The following is a 20,644-nucleotide window of genomic DNA, read 5'->3' as shown; positions in this document are numbered from 1 at the left end:
ATAACGTTTGTATTGTTTAAACCAGGGGTGTCCAAACTTGGGAACTTTAAGACTTGTGGACTTCAACTCCCAGAATTCCCCAGCCAGCCATGCTGGCTGGGGAATTCTGGGAGTTGAAGTCCACAAGTCTTAAAGTTCCCAAGTTTGGACACCCCTGGTTTAAAATATGTAAGTTATATACAGATAGTTCTCGACTTACAGCCTTTTGTGTAGTGGCCATTCAAAGTTATAATGGCACTGAAAAAAGTAAGACCATTTTCCACCCTTACAACCATTGCAGCACCTCCATTATCATGTGATCAAATTTGGACACTTGACAACTGGCTCATATTTATGATGGTTGCAGTGTCTTAAGGTCATATCGTCTTTTGAAACCTTCTGTCAAGCAAAGTCAGTAGGAAAGCCAGATTCACTTTACAACCTTATTACTAACTTAACAATTGCAATGATTCACTTAGCAACTGTGATAAGAAAGATCATAAAAAAATGGAGCACAACTCAATTAACAACTATCTCACTTAGCAACAGAAACTTTGGGCTCTGTTGTGGTCATAAGTAGAGGACTACCTGTATATAATTTAATATTACCGAGGGGGGTTGGTTTTAAGTTTTGTGCGCCACCTACAGTCAACCCAGTGAAATGGATGACTTTATAAGTTTAAAAAACAATTTTAAGACATCGTCACTCACATTTGACTAAAGAGATACTAAAACATCTTAATGAACATAATCAGAACTTTAATAGTACATTTGATAACCTCTGGAATTTAATTTGAACTTGGTTATTAACATTTTTTCCCCATTATATTTTAATTCTGTCATATATGACTGAGAAAGGTATACCTCATCAGATTTTCAAATATAATTCCTTTAAGGATTTTCATTTTTCTGTGGTTTAGAATTTCTGCCCCATTACATTTTCATTTGATTCAGCATAACAAGCAGCTTTTGTTGTCGAACAAACTAACAGTGCACCATAGAACAAGACTGAGCAACATTTCTTAGTGGAAATGTATTGAATCAGTTTGGGGACCTTGCTGTCGGTGAGGCTTACCTGCAAAGTGGGTGGAGTTGTGTTGTTACAAATATAAATAGAATTACATTCTTTCAAATGAACTTATTGTTATCATTACTGAAATTGTACCAGAAGATGAAATTTATTATTGCCAAGCTAATGCAAAGCATACTGATTTAAAACCACTGTTCAAAACAAGGTATTGATCTGTAGATTTGACTGTGATTTTGAGAGAAAGCATGTTGGTTTTGCTCTGCTTTTAGAAGACAAGACTTTTGGACGTTGTGAGTGTTGTGATTGGTGTGTTGACAGTTGTAATTGCTTTGTTTTTTAAAGTTTTCAGCTTAAGCAGTGGGGACCAGGGCAGAGAGCAGAAACCTATCCCAAATTCCTATATTTTCAACTATCTGAAATACTCAAAATGTTTCCACTTTTGTTGTATAGAACATCAAAAACATGTTGACTTTTGTCCTGTTGCCACATACCCATGCAGAGTGTTCTGATGGAATATTCTAAGGGGCTGTCTTGTTCCAAGCTATGTGTGCATACCTGCTTATTTTCATCATTGGTAGTGTTATTATTTTAAGTGAACCCTGCTTTAAATTAAAGGCTGGCATTGCCAGAGTAGTTTAGGAAAGAGCATTGGGGGTTCCACCAAGTTTTTGGTTAACACCCCGCAGTCCATGGAACATATGTCACTATCCATCCTTGTCCTAGAATGTGCTCAGAATCTTTTAGCAGAACACACTGCAGGAGAAATATCAAGCTGCCTTTCAGGGCAGTTTGAGCACTCTGGTGATCTCATTCAGGGAAATAATATCATTACTGTAATTCTTAAATGCACCTTTTGACGACATAATGAGAGAGCTCTCCTTTCTGGAAACTCTTCTGGTACAATATTTTATTCTGCTTTCCCCAATATCATTCCAGTTAATTGTATTCTTGTCTTGTAGAGTGGCCCACCAGGCCCTCCAGGTTCGGGAATGCCTCCTGGAGGCAGAGGTAGGGGCAGAGGGCAGGGCAACTGGGGGCCTCCAGGAGGAGAGATGACCTTCTCTATACCTACGCACAAATGTGGTCTGGTCATTGGCAGAGGTGAGCATCTCCTGTTTTCAGTAGTCGTCCCAAGCGGGTGTGCATCAAGCATTCTGTTGCTACTTTTTCTTCATTTTTTAGGTGGAGAAAATGTAAAGGCCATAAACCAGCAGACAGGAGCCTTTGTAGAAATATCTCGGCAGCTACCACCCAACGGAGACCCCAATTTTAAATTATTCATTATTCGTGGCTCACCTCAGCAGATTGATCATGCCAAACAACTGATTGAGGAGAAGATTGAGGTAACTACCCACCTTTAGTTGCACAAGAAATCTCCAGGTTTGATATGGCAGTTCTCACTAACAGATTACATGTTTCTTTCTTAGGGTCCCCTCTGCCCAGTTGGGCCAGGGCCTGGGCCTGGTGGGCCTCCTGGACCAGCACCCATGGGTCCCTTCAATCCTGGGCCGTTCAATCAAGGACCACCCAGTGCACCCCCTCAGTAAGTACCACTTCCTTCTATTTGGGGAGTCTTTTAGCTGCAGCCAAGATGCTGACCTCAGAACCTAGAAAAGCATCTGCTAAGCATCTGCTTTTGACAAAACTTGCTTTCATGAAAAGGCCTTCCCCTGTTTGAGGGGTTTTTCAAGGATTACGTGAGTGGAGGAAAAAGAATTGCATCCAAAGAGTTATATAATAATGCTGTTGAGGGAAAGAAACATGGTTTATGCTGTGCATCCTAATTTTATTGCTTGTTATCTGTACAAAAGTTTTCAAAGGGGATTTGGCTTTTGGCTGATTGTGCCAGCAACCAATTCTGGCCATGACCTATTCTAGACAGAAATAGAAAGAACCATTGATATGGAAACATAAAAACAAACTGCCATTTCATATGGCTTCTTTTGTCATGGTCTATTGTTGGTAGCTTGCAATTTCAAAGTTCTTAAAAAGTAACTTCCCAGCTTCCTTCTAGAAACTTACCGTATTTATCGGCGTATAACACGCACTTTCCCCCCCGAAAAATAGGGGGCAAATGATGTATGCGTGTTATACGCCGATATACGCCAGGCGATATACGCCAGGCACACAAAAGGATCGCGGAGCGCTTCGCCCCAAAAGCAGCTGCTTTTCTGTGCGCCTGGCGTTTAAAACATCCGGCTATCTATCTAAACGCCAGGCGCACAGAAAAGGATGGCGGAGCGCTTCGCCCCAAAAGCAGCTGCTTTTCTGTGCGCCTAGCGTTTAAAACATCTGGCTATCTATCTAAACGCCAGGCACACAGAAAAGGATCGCGGAGCGCTTCGCCCCAACAGCAGCCGTTTAGATAGATAGCCGGATGTTTTAAACGCCAGGCGCACAGAAAAGCAGCTGCTGTTGGGGCGAAGCGCTCCACGATCCTTTTCTGTGCGTCTGGCGTTTAGATAGATAGCCGGATGTTTTAAACGCCAGGCGCACAGAAAAGGATTGCGGAGCGCTTCGCCCCAAAAGCAGCTGCTTTTCTGTGCGCCTGGCGTTTAAAACATCCGGCTATCTATCTAAACGCCAGGCGCACAGAAGAGGATCGCGGAGCGCTACTCAGCGGGGTGTGGGCGAGAGGAGGAGAGAATGGATGAGCCGTCTCTCCTCTCCCCGACACCCGACTAAAACGCTTTCTTTCGCCCGCGGAAGAGCTCGGGCGGGCGAAAGGAAGCGCTTTAGACAGCGGGGGTGTGGGTGAGAGGAGGAGAGAATGGATGAGCCGTCTCTCCTCTCCCCGGACTCCCGACTAAAAGTTAATAAAAAAAGGAAGGAGGGAAGGATGGAACTGGAAGGGAGGCAGGGAAGGAGGGAGGGAGAAAGGAAGGATAAGAGTATAGGGAAAGAGGAAAGAAGGCAGGCAGGCAGAAGGGAGGGAGGTGCAAGGAAGGAAGGAAGCATAGATAAGCAGGAGGGAAAGAAGGCAGGCAGGCAGGAGGAAAGAGGAAGGAGGGAACTGGAAGGGAGGCAGGAAGGAAGGGAAGGAGGAAGGGAGGGTGGAAGATAGTAGCAGTGAAAGCAGCAGTGTTCATAGTTGCTTTTACTGTCCTTTTACATTATTTACCTTATAAGTGGTAATAATATTAATTAAAAAAAGTTCTGAGCTACCCTTATTTTGCTTCAAAGTTCTTTATTTGAAATTTAAATTTTTTTCCTGAAATTTCCCTCTTAAAATGAAGGTGCGTGTTATACACCTGTGCGTGTTATACGGCGATAAATACGGTACTTACCTTTAATGTTTATAGATTGCTAGATTTCTATCCTAACTTTATTTTGTATAATTCAAAGTGCTGCACACAATGCTTCTAGCTATTTTCCTTACAAAAGGAAGAGAATTGGGCTGAGACAGAGGGATTTAACCAGAGTCCCCCAGTCAGCAGACTCTCAGTCTCTAGCCTAGAAGCTTTATCACTACACCAAACTGTCTCTCTTGGCCATTGGCAATTTATTTTAATCCATGATAGCAAATTGGATTAATGACAGTTCAGCACCCTCTTCAGCAAGGGAAGTTGGCTTGAAATCCTGTGCTATATGGGGCAAGAAGGTGAGCTCTCCAGTTTCTCCAAGCAGTAGTACTATTTCTCTAGAGTAACTTCTTGGGCCGTTTGCTACTTAGAAATCCCTATTGTACATCCTTAAATTTGATCAATTATGCCAATTTCTTCCACCTCTTTTTTCAGCCCGGGGGGACCACCACCACCTCAATATCCACCTCAAGGCTGGGGAAATGCCTACCCACAGTGGCAACCTCCAGCTCCTCATGATCCAAGTAAGTGCTTGTTAGAATTTGTTGCTTTCTTTAAAAAAAAAAACCCCACTCATCAGAGTGGGTTACAAATTACAGTTGTGGATTCAGAAATGGCCAGGCTTGTATTCAGACTGTCATCTGATTCCAGGTAAAGCAGCAGCAGCAGCAGACCCCAATGCTGCCTGGGCAGCATATTACTCGCACTACTACCAGCAGCCTCCTGGCCCAGTTCCAGGAGCCCCCCCAGCCCCCACTGCACCACCGGTGCAAGGAGAGCCTCCGCAGCCGCCCCCCACTGGACAGTCAGACTACACGAAAGCATGGGAGGAGTACTACAAAAAGCTAGGTAACTCTACAGGTGCTTCTTCTGTTTTGCTGGAAAAGGGCATTAATGGAATGATTGCTAGGGTTAGATCTGATTCAGAACACTTCAGCACTTTTCTCTCTACCTATTAATCTTTTCACTTTCTTTATTGGTATTCTGGATATTGGGTGCTTTGGATTTAAGCTAAAAGTACTGAATTAATTTACATGTTGCCTTAAACGTCAAGGCCCTGTTTTCAAGCAAGCAAAGTTTTGATAAAGTACACATTAGAAAACAAAGCAAAATAATTTGGTCCTAATAACTGGGTATCTTGACCATGTTTTTTTTTTTTTTTAATGGAGCATCATAGTTGATTTTGTTCCCAAATGTTTGTTATTTATTCCATATTTGTTGGAATATCTTTCAGGATAATTCTATCTTGCCTGATGGTTCCCTAATATTTTTTGTCTTAAGGTGGGCAGCGGATGATTGCATGTGAAAACTTCTGCTTATATGAGTTTATAAATGATGAGCATCTCTCCCATAGTTCCAAAACTATGATAAAATACAGCTGTCTTGCATTATTTAAAAAAAAATACTGAACACAAAACAATATTATTCAAGTCTTCAGCCTTTACTGTTTGGTTCTCCCACCTATAATTTTTGGCTGGCTGCTGGTAAATAATACCATTGGTAATTGAGACCCTTCCTTTTAAAGTTCTGGATTCTGTAAGAGAATATGTCGCTTGGGTGGTCAAAAATGCTTCTCGGGTGCAGCCAAGTCCCGTTGTCCTTTGTTGTCCTACAGGCCAGCAGCCACAGCAGCCCGGAGCTCCCCCCCAGCAGGACTACACAAAAGCCTGGGAGGAATATTATAAGAAGCAAGGTGAGCTAAAATATCACAGGCTTCCCAAGGCAAACTGGATGGCTTTGGAATGCCAAAGGTTTTTTGTTGCCCTGTGCATTCTTATATAGGTGTACATTGCACTGAATCAAGGTGGCGGGGAGTGGGCATGGATGGGATAGACTAGAGAGACTCTTTTCTTTTTTGAAAGCAGCTCAAGTAGCGACCGGTGCAGGGCCAGCAGCACCACCAGGACCTCAGCCAGACTATAGCGCAGCATGGGCAGAATACTACAGACAGCAAGCTGCCTATTATGGACAGACACCTGGTGCTGGCGGACCAGTGCCACCCCCCACACAGCAGGGACAGCAGGTGAGTGAAGGAGGGGCTTGACTTAGCCACTGATTCCTGTGATGTAATCTCTGCTATCTCGGGATCTGTTAGGCGTATACTTTTAAGTTTAGCTTTAAAGTATTACGTATTTGGGCACTCTTGCTTCATCTGTGATACAAGACACCCAGTTTTCTATCTATTAGCACCAGCAACCATCCATTGACAAGAAGGACAGGTATTTAAACTTAAATGAAGGTATCACCAGAGCTCACATTGAGACAGTAGGATGTAAACATTCTTGCCATCAGACTAAGTTGCCAGTGTAGATTGCGCCAGAATAAGAGTGACCGTATGCATCATTTCTAACATTTCCCTCATGGCTGAGATTACTGAGAAAGGAGCCAGTTTGGCCTAATGTTTAAGGCTCCAGGCTAGAAACCAATAGATTTCTAATCATGCCTTAGGAATGAAAGCCTGCTGTGTGACTTTGGGTCGGTCACTCAGCTCAAACCACCTCACAGGGTTATTTTTATGGGAGAACTAGGAGGAGGAAAAAATATTATTTATGTTCACCGCCTTGAGTTACTTGTAGAGTAATAAAAGTGAGATAAAAATCTAATAAATACAACGATGTTGGTTAAATCAGAACCGTCAGTTGTAGGTGTAGCCAAGGATGTACAGATTGCTCATAGATCAAACATGTTGGCTACAGACACACCTTGCTGGCTATTGTTACAAAGGTTTCAAGAAGCCTGGCCTTCCTCTTGTTCAAAATATCTGAAACATATTTTCACAACCATGAAAACTTCATCATTATTTTCATAATAGAAAACAGGAATTATTTTTTTTTCTCCAGTACTAAATTCTGTGAATATGCCTCTGGTGCACCAGACCATTGCTAGGCTAATGTCAATAGTGTATTCTGTAAGGAAAATCAAAGGCAGATGAGCAAAACCGTCAAGTTGAAGGTCCTTTCTTCAAGCAACGGATCTGCAATGACCTAGAAACAAGTAAAGTTATTACTTAAAGCCAGTGTGGGTTAGTCAAACAGATTGTGCCTGAGAAATCTAGTTGAATTTTTTGACTAAAATAATGGATCGGGTAAATACTGTGACCATGGTTTACTTAAAATTCAATTAGGCATTTGAAAAAGTGGACCACAGGCTACTTCTTGGTAAAATAGAAAAGCGTGGGATCATCATCATCATCACCAGATGGGTTTGTAACTGGCTGACTAACCACACTGAACATGTAGACCTCAATGGAATCAGATCGACATGGAGGGAAGCATGCAGTGGGGTATCCCCACTCTATTAGGCCCAGTACCCTTAAATAATTAATTTAGACAAAAGGATTGAAGGGTAATTCATCAAATTTGGGGGGAACAGTCAACACTTTAGAAAATAGACTCAAGATACTGAAGGATCTTGACAGATATGAACTTTGTTCAAGTTAGTTCAAACTAACTTTGTTGTCATCTCCAACAAAATTCCATGATGAGAAAAAGTCTTAAACTTAAGCACAACATCCCAAATTCACAGATATAAAATAGGTGGTGTCTGGTTCAACAGAAGTAACAATGAGAAGGATCCAAGACAACCACTTAAAAGTATGAGCCAGCAATGTGCTACAACTGCCAAAAAAGCCAATTCATCAACAGAGGGATAGTATCAAAAATCAAGTGATGTGATAATGCTGCTTTATACTGCTCTGATGAGACCACACTTGGATACTGCATCCAGTTTTGATCGTCATGGTACAAAAAAAGATAATGAAACTCTAGAAAGAGTGCAGAGAAGAGCAACAAAGAACAGTCTGAAGGCTAAGCTGTATGAGAAACATTGTGGGGAACTAGGTATATCTAGTCTAGCAAAGAGAAGGACTAAGGGTGACACGATAGCTGTCACAGAGGAGGGTGACAGATTCTCCAAAGCACCAGAGGGCAGAACAAGAAATATCAGATGGAGGATCCAACCTAGAATTAAAGAGCAATTTCCTGACAGTGAGAACAATTAATCAGTGGAACGGCTTGCCACCAGAAGTTGTAGGTTCTCCATTAGTGGAGGTTTTCAAGAAGAGATTGGACAACCATTTGTTTGGAATGGTATCGGGTCTCCTGCTCAAACGGGGTTGGACTTGAAGACCTCCAAGGCCCCTTCCAATTGTTACTTCGTGTTCTATGAAAGTCACTGGCAGATGAGCAAAACTGTAAAGTGGAAAGGCCTTTTCTTATTCATTTTCTGCATGGCATTTCTTCAGGATGAGAGACGCTGTTGTCTCGGTGACTGGCCAGGGGAAGAGGCTCTATAAAATACAAGAGAACTGAAGCATTCCACAAACTCCCCAATAAACAGCGTTCGGGTGATGAACAGACACCAGTTTCGGACACCAGTTTCATTTTGTTCCCATGCTATTGAACTGCTTGTTAAATGGAATGGTGGTGACATTTGGGGTGAGACCAAACGATGAGCAAGAAATAGGCTAGACAGACAGAATTTCATGTATATTAAGCATACATTGCCTGTTTTTATTGTCTACTGTTTTTATTTCTCTTTTGTATTACTGTACCTGGAAAAAGTCATGTTCAAGGGTGCTCTGAGCTTTAGCAAATGAGGTTCCCTTCCTAAAACCACGGGATGAACACTCTTTTTTCCTTTCTCAATGACAGACTCCTTCGTGTTTTCTCCTTTCCACAGGCTCAGTGAGCTGAATGTGACCCTCCCCATCTCCGAGAACCTTTTGTTTTGGAGAGAGAGGTGGCGGCTGCTGCTGCTGCCGGAAGTGGCAGGGTGGGAAGGGAACTGGCCTGTTGCTCTGATTGCTGGGTTTCTTCTGGGAATCTTGGCCATGCCGCCTTCACATCTCTCTTAAAATAAATCCAGATCTCCAAACCTAATGTTGAGCCAGCAGCCGTAGAAGATAGCCGACTAAAACCACCTCCAGACCCCACCCTGCCTGACACGCACCTCAGTTTTCAGGGTAACACTTCTTTTTCTTTTCTGTTTTGTTTTAAAAATAAACTTTACAAGGAAAAGTCACTCTGCTTTTTAGTTAGAGTTGGAACATTCCTCGGACAAAGGTGTTGGTGTTTCAGACAACCCCATCCCTGCCCTTCCATTTTCTCCACTGCTGGGACTGATCGTGTTTTTGTCTGTTCAAGAGGAAATTGGAACAAACAATTATATGCTCAAAATTTTTACTTTTTACCGCTCGTTTTTAATTTCACAAATAAATGATAACAAAACATCCCCCCGTGTCTGCTGGGTGGTGTCTGTCTTTCTTTCTCTGTCTATAGGGTTTTTTGAAGCTGATGTTTGTTCACAATATAACTGTTGTAAAAGCCTGGTAATGGTCATGAATTAAGAGCTTCCTGTGTTTTTATAGTTTGAGCAGGCATTTGTGCATTTTTGTTGAATAAAATGCTTTTTTGTTTTCAAGTCTGATGCAAATGTGTATGTTTCCAAAAACAGGTCTCAGAAGGTATGAATGTTGCCAGGGCAGTGGGAACATTATATTTGATGTGAGCCAGGGGCAGGCTATTTCTCAGTGATGTCCCATAGAACTGAATTGTGCTTTAGCTTGTGATGATCTTGAAATTCCATGTATGTAAAGTTTTAAAACAGCTTCATTCTTCAGTATCAGCATATGGGAAGGGTACATTATAAAAGTGGATTTTCCAGCTTCTTGCACCAAAGCCTGGAACCCTCTAGCAGATTATTCATAATTAAATTTAGATAATTTGGACTAAAATGCTTTGCAGGATATGAGGAGGTACTTGGAATGAGGGTAGTTATTCCACTCAAGAATAATTTTCTTCAGCATTTGGTCTCCTTCCCTGCTTCCCATCTCCACCCTGTCATGATGGGCTGGGATAAATTAAAGTCTGAGTTGGTATTACAGAGGGATTTTAAAACAAACCAAGGACTGTATATAACTAAAGACTGAGGCCTACAAGATGCTTTTTATTTTGATTTGAAAGAGAAAGAAGTGTGAAGTGTCCTCTAATGCAAGGCATTCACATACCACCTGACATGGGCAATACAGGTAGTCCCTGGCTTACTACCACAGTTGGGTCCAGAATTTCAGTCACTGAGAGATGCAGTCATTAAACAAATCATCATGCGACCCAACTTGATTTTACAACTATTTTACTGCTGTCTTTAAGCAAATCCAATTTCCCTAGTTGAGGTTTTTTGCTGGAAACCTATCAAACTGGCTTGGAAGGTCACAAATTGCAATCACATGACTGCAGGATGTTGCAACAGGTAAATGTGAGCCAATTGCTAAGTGTCTGATTTGCGATCAGGTGACTTTGGTGGGGGCAGTTGGAACTTTGAGGACATGTCACAAGTCACTTTTGAGACTGTCATAACTTTGAACCATCTTAACTGAACAGTTATTAATCAAGGACTGCCCGTAGTCATAACTTAATGGAAATAATGGGTTAATGTGCAATTGTTTTTCAAATGTCACTGACCTCTGGCTGAGGCTCATTTGTGACCTCAGATCTGTGAAAAGTATATATTACAGTTCAAAAATGTTGTGCCCAATTTTCCCAAGTTTATCTTTTCATGTTCCTGATATGCATCGTCACCAGCTAAAAATCCTTATGGCTACTTAGTAATCACCAGAATGTCTTGGCCTGGAATTTTGCAACGTCAGTGATGACTTGGTGATAAGACACTTTGAAAATACAAAGTGTTACTTCTAGACATAAATTAAACGAGTGGGGATGTACCCTTGACTAAAGAATTCCAGAAAGAGCATACTAGGTAAGGGAATGAACTAAAACTACTATTGCAGCATACATTCCCCCCTTTATGCTATGATTTTTTTCACTCGGAAACTGATCTTTCATTCTTATGTTTTGGCCAGCAGTAAATTTTGCTCACAGAGAACCATTTGCAATCATGGCTTTCCTTGGGGATTGCAGGATGTAGTTTAACCTAAGATTTCCGAATACATCGTCATAGACAGCACCACTCACTGCGCTTCAGATTATTAGGTGAGGTTGATGCAGTTGTGAACTAAAATGGAGGGTTTTTTTTTTTATAAAAAAAGAGTTCTGAGGAAGGCATGGTGATAGATCAGAGCTTTATTTTTTTTTTAATTTTTCTGTAGAACTAAATAGCTATACCACAGAGGTAGCTGCTTTTATCACATCATCAACAACACTGCAGCACTTGGCAAAGACTACTTCTGGGGGTTCCTCCCCAAGGATCTGCAAATACAAAAACAGTGATGGGATTCTTAGATACCTCTTCTAGAATGCTCCAGCCTCTTTAAGCTCTTTGAATAACACCCAGGTTTAGAAACAGGGTTGCCTTAGAGTTACAGTTACGGGGATGTCTAAGCAAGTCTAAATACAGCAAAATGTTATTAAATAAACTACTGCTATCTATTCAGTTGCTGCTGGGAAGTATTGAAATAAGCCCTTACCATTATGGGATACTGACAAATATGTTCCTCTGAATACTGAAATCTTCCCAAGATGTTATAGCCAAACTTTTAAAAAGAAACTTAAATAAGTAGTCTTTTTTTCATCTTATGACAGTTAATTTACTATGCAAAATGTGATTTCAGTGAAGAAATGTGTGATGCCCTTTATTTATTGTGAAGTTATTTTCTTGTCAATTTTGTTGGGTGACAGGAATAAAAAACATAATATGAAAATTGTAAGAGCTAGTTAGCCTGCAATATCAATTCATTCTTCCATATTTCATTTTATGCTAAAATAGCCTTGTGGGGTGTACTGTAATAATTTTTGTTTAAGAAATTATGAAATTAACTGATATTGGGATATATTCATGTGGAATGCTATGCTCTCAAGACAGCAACATTATGAGACTGGATAGATTATTTTAGCTATTCCAAGGGAAAAAATAAATACTCTTCATACTTTTAAGAATTCTATATAGCTCTTTTCCTTTATTGGATCAAAAGCAACATGCTTAAAAAATAGAACGTGATTTGAACATTTAGGATTCATGCTGCTGGTGAATAGAGGAAGCCACAATACAAGTTAAATATCTGCAATACTACCACAAATTTACTCTATATACACAGTATTAGGAAATGTAAATTAGGCATTGCTTATAATACAATATCCCTAATGCAGCAAATTTAAGTTTTCCCTAAGCAATGTTCTTAAGAGGGAATGTTTTGTGAACTTTACCCAAACCAAATACAAATTTGTGTACCTTAATGTGAGTATAAGAGTAACTTGTATATCTATGTGATAGCAATGTGTGCTATCTATGTGATAGCAACCATTTTCTTGGTATACTTTCTACTTTTTGTATTTTAACTACGTCACATACTCCTTCTCCCCCCACCCCTTACCACTATCATCATATATCATTGATATTATCACCTGCTTCATAAGTGAAGCTTAATGAGAAAGAGAGCATCTTTGTTGGAAAGTGTTGCTTTAGTCCAAAACAGAATCAAACTGGACATAATTCTCCCATCCTAAGCAGCTACGCTTTCTTTGCCCAGGATTGGGGGGAAGGGCAAACGATAAGAGACCTACATTCCGGAGTATGCTTTTCTGCAGGTAGTAGGTGAGGACAGGGTCACACAGTGTATAGTAAGTGTCAAGCTGCTGCCGGATCATTCTCTCATGGTCATTCACTCTTTGGCCCAGCTGGCTTCTGATCATCAGCCGCTGGATCATAGTCTCTGTAGAACAGTCAAACACTATAACAATGTTGGGCAAACGTCCCACCTGCAATGGGAATGGCATAAGTTGGTCAGTTCAGTGCTTGGCCTGAAACTCTTCTAGTTGGGAATGGAGAAGACTATGGTCAGAGGTCAGTGCTTAAAATACCAGAGCATACTTATATCTCAGGAGGAAGTTACTATGTGTGGCAAAAGGGTATTGAAAAGCAAGCCATTTGAAGAAATGGCTACTCAAAACTCTGCAAAAGACTTGGTATTGAGAAACCTCGCATAATGGGAATATCGTGTTTAAAAATGCAGATTTGGGCAGTATGAAGAAAACTCATACATAGCTTAATCTGTTAATAACTGAAAAATTACATTAAATATCCAGATGTTTGTGAACAAACCAAAATATTACTATAAGTAAAAGTTTTCAGATGATTTGTGTCTCACAGTTTAAAAATTGAGATGGTATTCAACCTAGAAATGGCAATACGAAAAGAAGATATTAGTAAGGGAGAGGAATGAGATAATTAATTGAACTGAACAGAACTACATTTCTTAGTCTAGACTTTCACACATCTTCTGCAGCAGGATCAGCGTCTCTTAACATCCTTGCTTCACCCTTAGATTTTCATTAATATCTAACATAGATTTATTTTGGTCTAAACTAGCCATTTCAAGTTGTTTCCTCGAGTTAAAACAGAACAGTCTTATGTTGAGCCATACTGTCAGTATTTACTTCCATATTCTTCAACGTCTCCTGTTCCAATTCAACAACCTCCTATGGCGAGTATAGGCAAGATAGTGTCAGTTTTGCAATCTACAAACTTGACTAACAGCTAGGAATGATGCAGACTGAAGTCTGAACATTGGAAAGCAAAGGCTACAGGTTGCCTGCATCTGCTGTAAACTAAACCATCCTTACACACATACAGAGTATACTTACAACTTCCTCAAACAACCTGGCTTGATTGATTTCTCGGGGGAAGCCTTCAATAAAGAATCCTTTGAAATTTTCAGCTTTTAACATCTTGTCAGTCAGCAGTTCCAAGATGTAGCCCTAGAGAGAAAAGTACAATGAATCTCTTTAAGGCCCTAATTTTGCAAGTCATACTGCTCCGTCTTCCTTTCAGGATATGGACAGCTGTTTAACCATCTTGATATCCAAAATGTTATGGTAGCAAGTCAGAGAAAAAGTTCAGCCCCTTTATTCAAAATGGTAAACAGAGTTCAGCTTTCTTGGACATTGAGAAACAGCAAAAGGGGATTAAAAAGAAAAGCTGAGAAATGGCTGTCATTGCCTCTAAAGGCTATTATTGCCTCAAAAATGCAATGTTCATATTTTTTCCCCAGCAGTCCTAGAAAACCAGAATCAGAAAGTGGCTATAAAGGATCACAGAACCAGATTGTTATCTTAGAGGGTGCCTACTTGCATGATATCCCCTCCCAAAAAAAGCCCTAGAACTGGCTTATACATCTCTAGTTAGCCTTTTGGAAAACTATAGAAGTTTAATGGGAAAATTGAAAGTTTTAAACTTTATTTTCAGCAATACTCCCATTGTAAGCAGCCAAATCTTTCCAGGAAATTCACAATCTGGGTATGCAAAGTATTGTTCCTTAATGGCTCTATACTCAGCCATGTATTTTTGATTCTAGAAGTTCCATTTGCCTATTGTCTTTCTGAAAAGCTGTGAGAGGTGGAACTATTTCTTAAAACCTGTTTTGATTTTTGACTGAAGTCAATGAGATTTTAAATACATCATGATTGTGTCATGTTTTGCACTTCTAGTTTGGTGATGATTACAGCAAGAATGGGCAGTGCTGGTTCACATCTCCCTTTTTGTACTATTCCTCCAGCGTTTGCACCTCTTAAATCGGGTAAAAAGCTACCCAACCACAGAGCACAATTCCCTGCTATTGTTCAAACTGAGCTCCACGTAGGTCATCAGTTTGGCTTTCCACGTCTTTAAAAAAGCCTTTAAAAACCCTCTGCTGTTATAACCCATTTGCCACTGTGTGACATCATTGTCTCTGTCCCAGTCACGTCTTTATTTAAGGCTGGAATGTTAAATGCTTCCATTTAATAACAAAACTTCTGTGGGAGACCCACCTGCTATCCTAATTAAGAAAAGGTAGCAGATGGCTGCAAAGAAATTTATTATTGACAACTATTGCTGGACTGATTAAAAAAATAATAATAATAAAGAAAATTATAATCGGCCATCCTTTGCTAACCCAAATTCTGCCACAGAATATGCTGAATTTCAAAGGTTTTATCTAATTCAAAATCTGACATGTCAAACATTATGGTAAATGATTCTAAATAATCTCAGTTAACATCCAAATAAAAATAAATTATCAATGGCAACAACTGAATTTAAAATAGAAAAAGTAAACTCAATGGCAATAATAGAATGAAGAAGCTTGTTGGATGAGAAACAAAATGACTTCAAGGAAAAACAAGTCCAATTGCCTTTTGGGGGGGGGGGGGAAAGCATCTTTGGGACAAACATGACCTGATTGACTGAGAATCTCCAGACTCTCAATGGCAATAAGCATGTTAACTGACAGTGAAATTAACACACGTGGATAGCTTCACTGAACACATCAAAACACCCCTCCATCTTCAGGATGAGAATGAAAGGGATGAACTGAATATTAGCTCAGATATATTGCTTATGTAATTATAATCATGCTGTCATTTATTATTTCAGAAATCATTTTCTTCCTCTGAAATTACTGAGCTGCTTTAAAATGCAACATACAGAGTGGACTAAACCCACGTTATATCAGTCTCATTAAAATAAATAGTCCTTAATTTAATAATAAGTACGGTAATTTGTATTAATTTGCGTAGGAAGAAAGCACAGCCTACATCTAGTCCAGGGTTTTAAAATATTCTTTTTTTTTTTAAACAAGTTTATTGGTTTTTACAATTTTTTTCAGGGAAAAAGGGTTAAAAAGGGTATAAAAAATTTTGACAGCTACATCGTGCGGGGGAGAGCAGTCCCCCCAAGTCTCGAAACTTTTACAGACAAGAATAGAAAAACATCAACATTTGAATAGATCAGGGGTGTCCAAACTTGGGAACTTTAAGACTTGTGGACTTCAACTCTCAGAATTCCCCAGCCAGCCATGCTGGCTGGGGAATTCTGGGAGTTGAAGTCCACAAGTCTTAAAGTTCCCAAGTTTGGACACCCCTGGAATAGATATTAGCAGTTTTAAGTTTAACACTAAGTCATCAGAATATTTCAATCATTTTTTTTGTATCACTTCTGTAAAGGTACATTATAACAACGATTGCAATAATGTTTCAAATCACTTGTGACCTGAGTCTTCTAGTTGTTGCATCCCCCCCCCCCCCCCACGTCTACTGGCAGAGTCTCAGCCCCTCCCTCCCTCATCTCTTGTGTACCATTCCCCATTTCATCTAGGAGAGCATTATGTTTTTTAGTGAAAGCCTCCGCCTCCACAACTGTGTTAATTCTAATTCTGCTGCCCTCCCAGAAAATCAACATGCCTTCTGGTAATAACCACCTAAACCAGACCTCTGTTTTAAAATATTCTTAATACCCTGTTTCCCTGAAAATAAGATCTCCCTGGATAATAAGCCCAATTGGGCTTTTGAGCACATGCGCTAAAATAAGCACTTCCCCGAAAATAAGCCCTCCCCAAAAATATTGCAACACAGCAGCAGCCATGAGGTGACCACGCTCGCCGCCTCCTGCACCTCAAAAATAAGCTCTCCCCCAAAATAAGGCCACATGCTTATTTGGGGGGGGGGTTGTCAAAAGAAAATAAGACCTTGTCTTATTTTCAGGGAAACACAGTAAAAATATTCTGCCCAGAATAGATATACTGTAGGGCCTTACCGAGGGCACCAGAGCCCCTTTCAGCAGGATCTCCCTAATGGCTTTGCCTTTGCTGGTATTTCTGCTGGCTTCTTCCCGCAGCAGCTCTCCAATAGCCACATGGGAGAAATCATATTTACTAGCTAGCCGGATACTCTGCACGTCTTTACCAGAGCCAGGGCCTCCTATCATAAAGATGATGACAGAGTCTTTCAACTTTTCTGCAGCAAAAGAAAAGACAGTAACGTGGAAGGATGTGTTCCTCAGGCAGTTACTATTAAACAATTGCACTTTACAAAGTGGGACCCGTAACAGCTTACAAAGGACAGTGTCTTACAGATTTTCAGTACAATTAAATGTAGATAACAGCTGCTAAGATGAGTGAGCAATCAGATGGAATGTCTTTTTTGCACATAAAGATACTTTAAAATGAGATAATCTTGTCAATCACTCTCATCCAGTAATTTATATTTCCACAATAGCAATTCAAGGTTTTGGGTGTAGCTGCTGGTACTGGGTGTGCAAGCCATGTGTTACATCACGAATGGTCCTGAGCAAGATATCTCAGTTTTCCTTTACCTGAATGCTAAGTGAAATCTTACTAACCACTGACACGTTCAGTCTACTGGTCTTATATCAGGACTTAAATTTCAATTCCAAATCTCAAGGGTGGAACATCTGGCCTAATTTTGGGACTCTGTTGCTTCTTCCTCTGTCCTGAATTTCACAGTTTCCAACGCAATTCTGAAGAGTCTGAATATACGCACATTCTGGTGTCATTTTGGTTAGTTACAAGTTGACCAAAAAGTTGATTTAAAAGCTCCACGGAAAGGGAGAATTGGTTGCTGTTATTTTGCAGGCTTTTTTTTTTGTTTTCTTCTTTGTTCACCTGTCATTAAGCAAGTGGAACAGAACTGTTCCAAAATAGCCTTTCTGAGAATGGCTGAGAATGATCTCCTCTAACACATCTGGATTTGGATTTCTCCAATCAGAGAAATTCAGATCCAGCTCTCTGGATCAGTATATTTAGATATACTGAGGATATACTGGATCAGTATATTTAGATATACTGAGCCACACTCCACCATGCCATTTATTTTGAATTAGAAGTGACATAAAGACAGTTACTTCACATATAAATGTGAAGTTTGCTAAAGAACCAATGCTGGAGAGGAAGCAGCATCAAGTGGCAGACAAAAGAGATAAATGGGAGACAGGCCAGCTTCACTCATGTAGTGCATGAGATTCCCTGGAAGTTTATCAAGCCCTACTGAATGAACTAGAAGAGTGATGGCAAACCTTTTCAATACTGAGTGCCAAGAAGGAAGAGCATGCGCTCGCTCGTCAGGGACGCAACCCAGACTTCCGGTTTCCAGTGTACACATGCGCCCCAGGCAGCTCTTCTGGTTTCCAGCACGTGTGCACAACAATCAGATGGCTGGCACGCATGTGCACACAAACCGGAAGACCAGCTCTTCCAGTTTCCAGCACTGTCCCTCGCATGAAGGCCAGTTGATCATCGCACACACATGCGTACCAGAAACTCGGAACAGCAACGGGTGAAGCCGCGCATGCCGTGCGACATGGCTCTGCGTGCCACTTTGGGCATGTGTGCCATAGGTTCGCCATCACATAACTAGAACTTGCATATTTATTCTGCTGAAGCTTACATAAATTCCTTGTGTATTGAGTTTTGGGGAAGGTTTCAAGCTAACAGCCATCCCCATCCCAAAGCCAGGAAATGGAATCAAAGGAAGCCTGATGACTAAAAGCTTTCTGATATACTAATCTAAATATTACAGCATATGCAGAAAGGAAGAAACTGGGTACCTTTTAGTTCATGCTTCAAGGGCTTAGTGGATTTTGGAAGACTGCCCTGGCAAATCCCCATTCTGAAGACTCATCCCAGGATCACAAGGCACAAGTCAAGCAGACTGCAAACTGATGTACAAAAGTATTTTGGCCATTTCAGCTTAGCTGACATGTGACTCCCCTGGGATCTCTTTCTGATGTCACAGACATCTGATGTCATGGCTAACCAAACCTGGAGCAAACAAAGCTGGAAGGGGCAGGTTGCTTTCATCTGTTGATAATCTGTTGCAACTAACTGTTGTCCACAAAGAAGTGCCTCTCTTCTTGGCTCAACTCTCAAGAAACAAAGGATGTGAACTACAGTCGTTCAATTTCTATTTGCAGGTCTTTTGTTATTTTGTGATTTTCTCCAGTTCCTTCTCTTCTGCTGTCTCCAGGTAATGCCTCACCCTCTAGCCACTTTTTTGACTTAAACAGTTAAGTGTGAGATATTATATGTGTGCTTTTCTGTTTGAAGTCACAGAGCACTTTAGTTTCATTTTCTATTGCTTTGTCTATTTTCCGGTTCCACCAGCTCTTATATATGAACGGTTTTGTGTATGTCTGTAACTGATTGGGAGATCTACTAGAAACCTGCATAGTTAAAATATAAGTTTTGAGTTCAATTATCTACTGGATAGGGGATTACACTCAGCGGATTCTAAAAATGTCTGTTCACGCTCCTTTGAAAGGGACCTATATATCATGAATTCCTATTGCAAAGCATGAAATTACAATACCATATTTTAAATACAGTAAGTTGTTCCCATCTCCCCACCTTGCTTGCCAAACGAGCCTACCTCAAAGAGCTCATAAGACCCACCCCGCAACTTCCGCTGAGAGGGTCAGGCGCTTCCGCTCATACCCCGACAATAGGTGGAAACCAAAGAGATTTTCCGTTCAAACCGGAACACTGCAACTTCAGCTTCAGGCTGCAAACCTCCACGGAACAAGAGCAGAGTCGAGACATGAATAAATTAGAAGGCGCGTTTACGCGGAATGGGCAGAACTGCAGCTTCTCGTTCTCTACAGCGAACCGTACATACCTGTGTTGCTGATCTGAAAACCGTTGTATAAAATCTCGATTGGGCTTACAAGAAAAGACCAGGTTAACCCTGTGTTATAAGCAAGGGTTCAACACCCCGCCAAGTGGTATTTATCTATTTGCTTAAGGGTCCCCTCCTCTTACACCGGGCTATAAAAGAAGCCGTGAGTTACGCCTTGGGCATAAAGCTAAGCTGGGCGGCCCTGGGACAGTCACACTCAGCTTTAGGAAGTAGGCAAAGGCAAACCACTGCAAACTGCGAAGATTGTCTCAGGCAATCGCCGGGAATCAACACTGACTTGAAGCCCCTTAAACCCAGATTGCATTCCTGGGGAGGCTGTATAGTATCAATCTGACATGAACGTTTTTTTAGGAAGCTGTGAAGACTCACTCGGCATTTATTTGACTCCAACCCTTATGTTTACATTCTCCCACCGTGTAACATCTTGCAAGAAGCTCATCTTGGGAACTATAGTGATTTGGGTTAAGACTGCCAAGGCTTCTTTTGCGCAGTACTTCTGACTTTTGGCCGGAAAATATACCGATTCCCAATTAATCCCCCTTCCAGAGAGAAGCTCTGCCATTTCCCACTTTTTCTTTATTCGGGTCGGATCGGATCTTTCATGAGCCGCCAGTTCTTAGGAGGCGCTTTGCAAACCAAACTCTATCTGGATACTACTTCCCAACTGGGCCAGAGCCATTTTCTCGCATGGTTCTGGTCAAGCATCCAGAAAGCTGGACGTGAGCGCGAGAGAGCGCCCTTTTCTAGCTCTTGTGTCTGCCCGCTGGCGTGTCAGAGCTCGGTAGACCCTAACCCTTGGCCAGCTTCCTTGACAATCGCTGGGTCTTCGCAGACCAATTTCAAAACGAAAACAACAACGCTCAGCACAGCCTGCTGGGCTCCTCACAGGGAGGCTTGTACCATAACCGCGATGC

General features: G+C 41.1%; 2 protein-coding genes across 8 annotated transcripts in view; one reads left to right on the top strand and one right to left on the bottom strand.

Annotated features, from left to right (window-relative positions):
- KHSRP (KH-type splicing regulatory protein) overlaps nt 1-9,732 on the top strand; it is a 29,915-nt gene extending 20,183 nt beyond the window's left edge. For 3 of the 4 annotated variants that reach the window (XM_081961908.1, XM_081961906.1, XM_081961909.1), the window contains 8 exons: nt 1,969-2,110; nt 2,192-2,352; nt 2,437-2,552; nt 4,747-4,835; nt 4,963-5,160; nt 5,927-6,004; nt 6,177-6,334; nt 8,555-9,732. In XM_081961908.1, the coding sequence (XP_081818034.1) occupies nt 1,969-2,110; nt 2,192-2,352; nt 2,437-2,552; nt 4,747-4,835; nt 4,963-5,160; nt 5,927-6,004; nt 6,177-6,334; nt 8,555-8,605 (993 nt within the window). In that variant the 3' untranslated portion in view covers nt 8,606-9,732. The remainder of the gene's footprint in view (nt 1-1,968; nt 2,111-2,191; nt 2,353-2,436; nt 2,553-4,746; nt 4,836-4,962; nt 5,161-5,926; nt 6,005-6,176; nt 6,335-8,554) is intronic. The other variant, XM_081961907.1, reaches the window with a different exon arrangement.
- Nucleotides 9,733-9,860: 128 nt separating this feature from the next.
- On the bottom strand, nt 9,861-20,523 carry LOC309396693 (adenylate kinase isoenzyme 1-like). 4 transcript variants are annotated; one of them, XM_081962041.1, is made up of 5 exons: nt 19,710-20,523; nt 16,834-17,033; nt 13,908-14,021; nt 12,828-13,022; nt 9,861-11,516 (listed from the first exon to the last, which is right to left on the bottom strand). In XM_081962041.1, exons 2-5 carry the CDS (start codon nt 17,002-17,004, stop codon nt 11,427-11,429), a joined length of 570 nt encoding a protein of 189 aa, XP_081818167.1. In that variant the 5' UTR covers nt 17,005-17,033; nt 19,710-20,523; the 3' UTR covers nt 9,861-11,426. The 4 variants fall into 4 exon arrangements, with proteins under 4 accessions (XP_081818167.1, XP_081818164.1, XP_081818165.1 ...); XM_081962038.1 differs by lacking the exon at nt 9,861-11,516 and having other exon boundaries at nt 12,204-13,022; XM_081962039.1 differs by lacking the exons at nt 9,861-11,516; nt 19,710-20,523 and adding an exon at nt 19,442-19,700 and having other exon boundaries at nt 12,204-13,022.
- Nucleotides 20,524-20,644: the final 121 nt, after the last annotated feature.

The sequence above is a fragment of the Natrix helvetica genome, assembly GCF_964273705.1.
Source record: "Natrix helvetica genome assembly, chromosome: 1".
Classification (NCBI taxonomy): domain Eukaryota; kingdom Metazoa; phylum Chordata; class Lepidosauria; order Squamata; family Natricidae; genus Natrix; species Natrix helvetica.
Note: the sequence above shows the minus strand (reverse complement) of the source record. Positions and strands in the feature narration are given on the sequence as shown.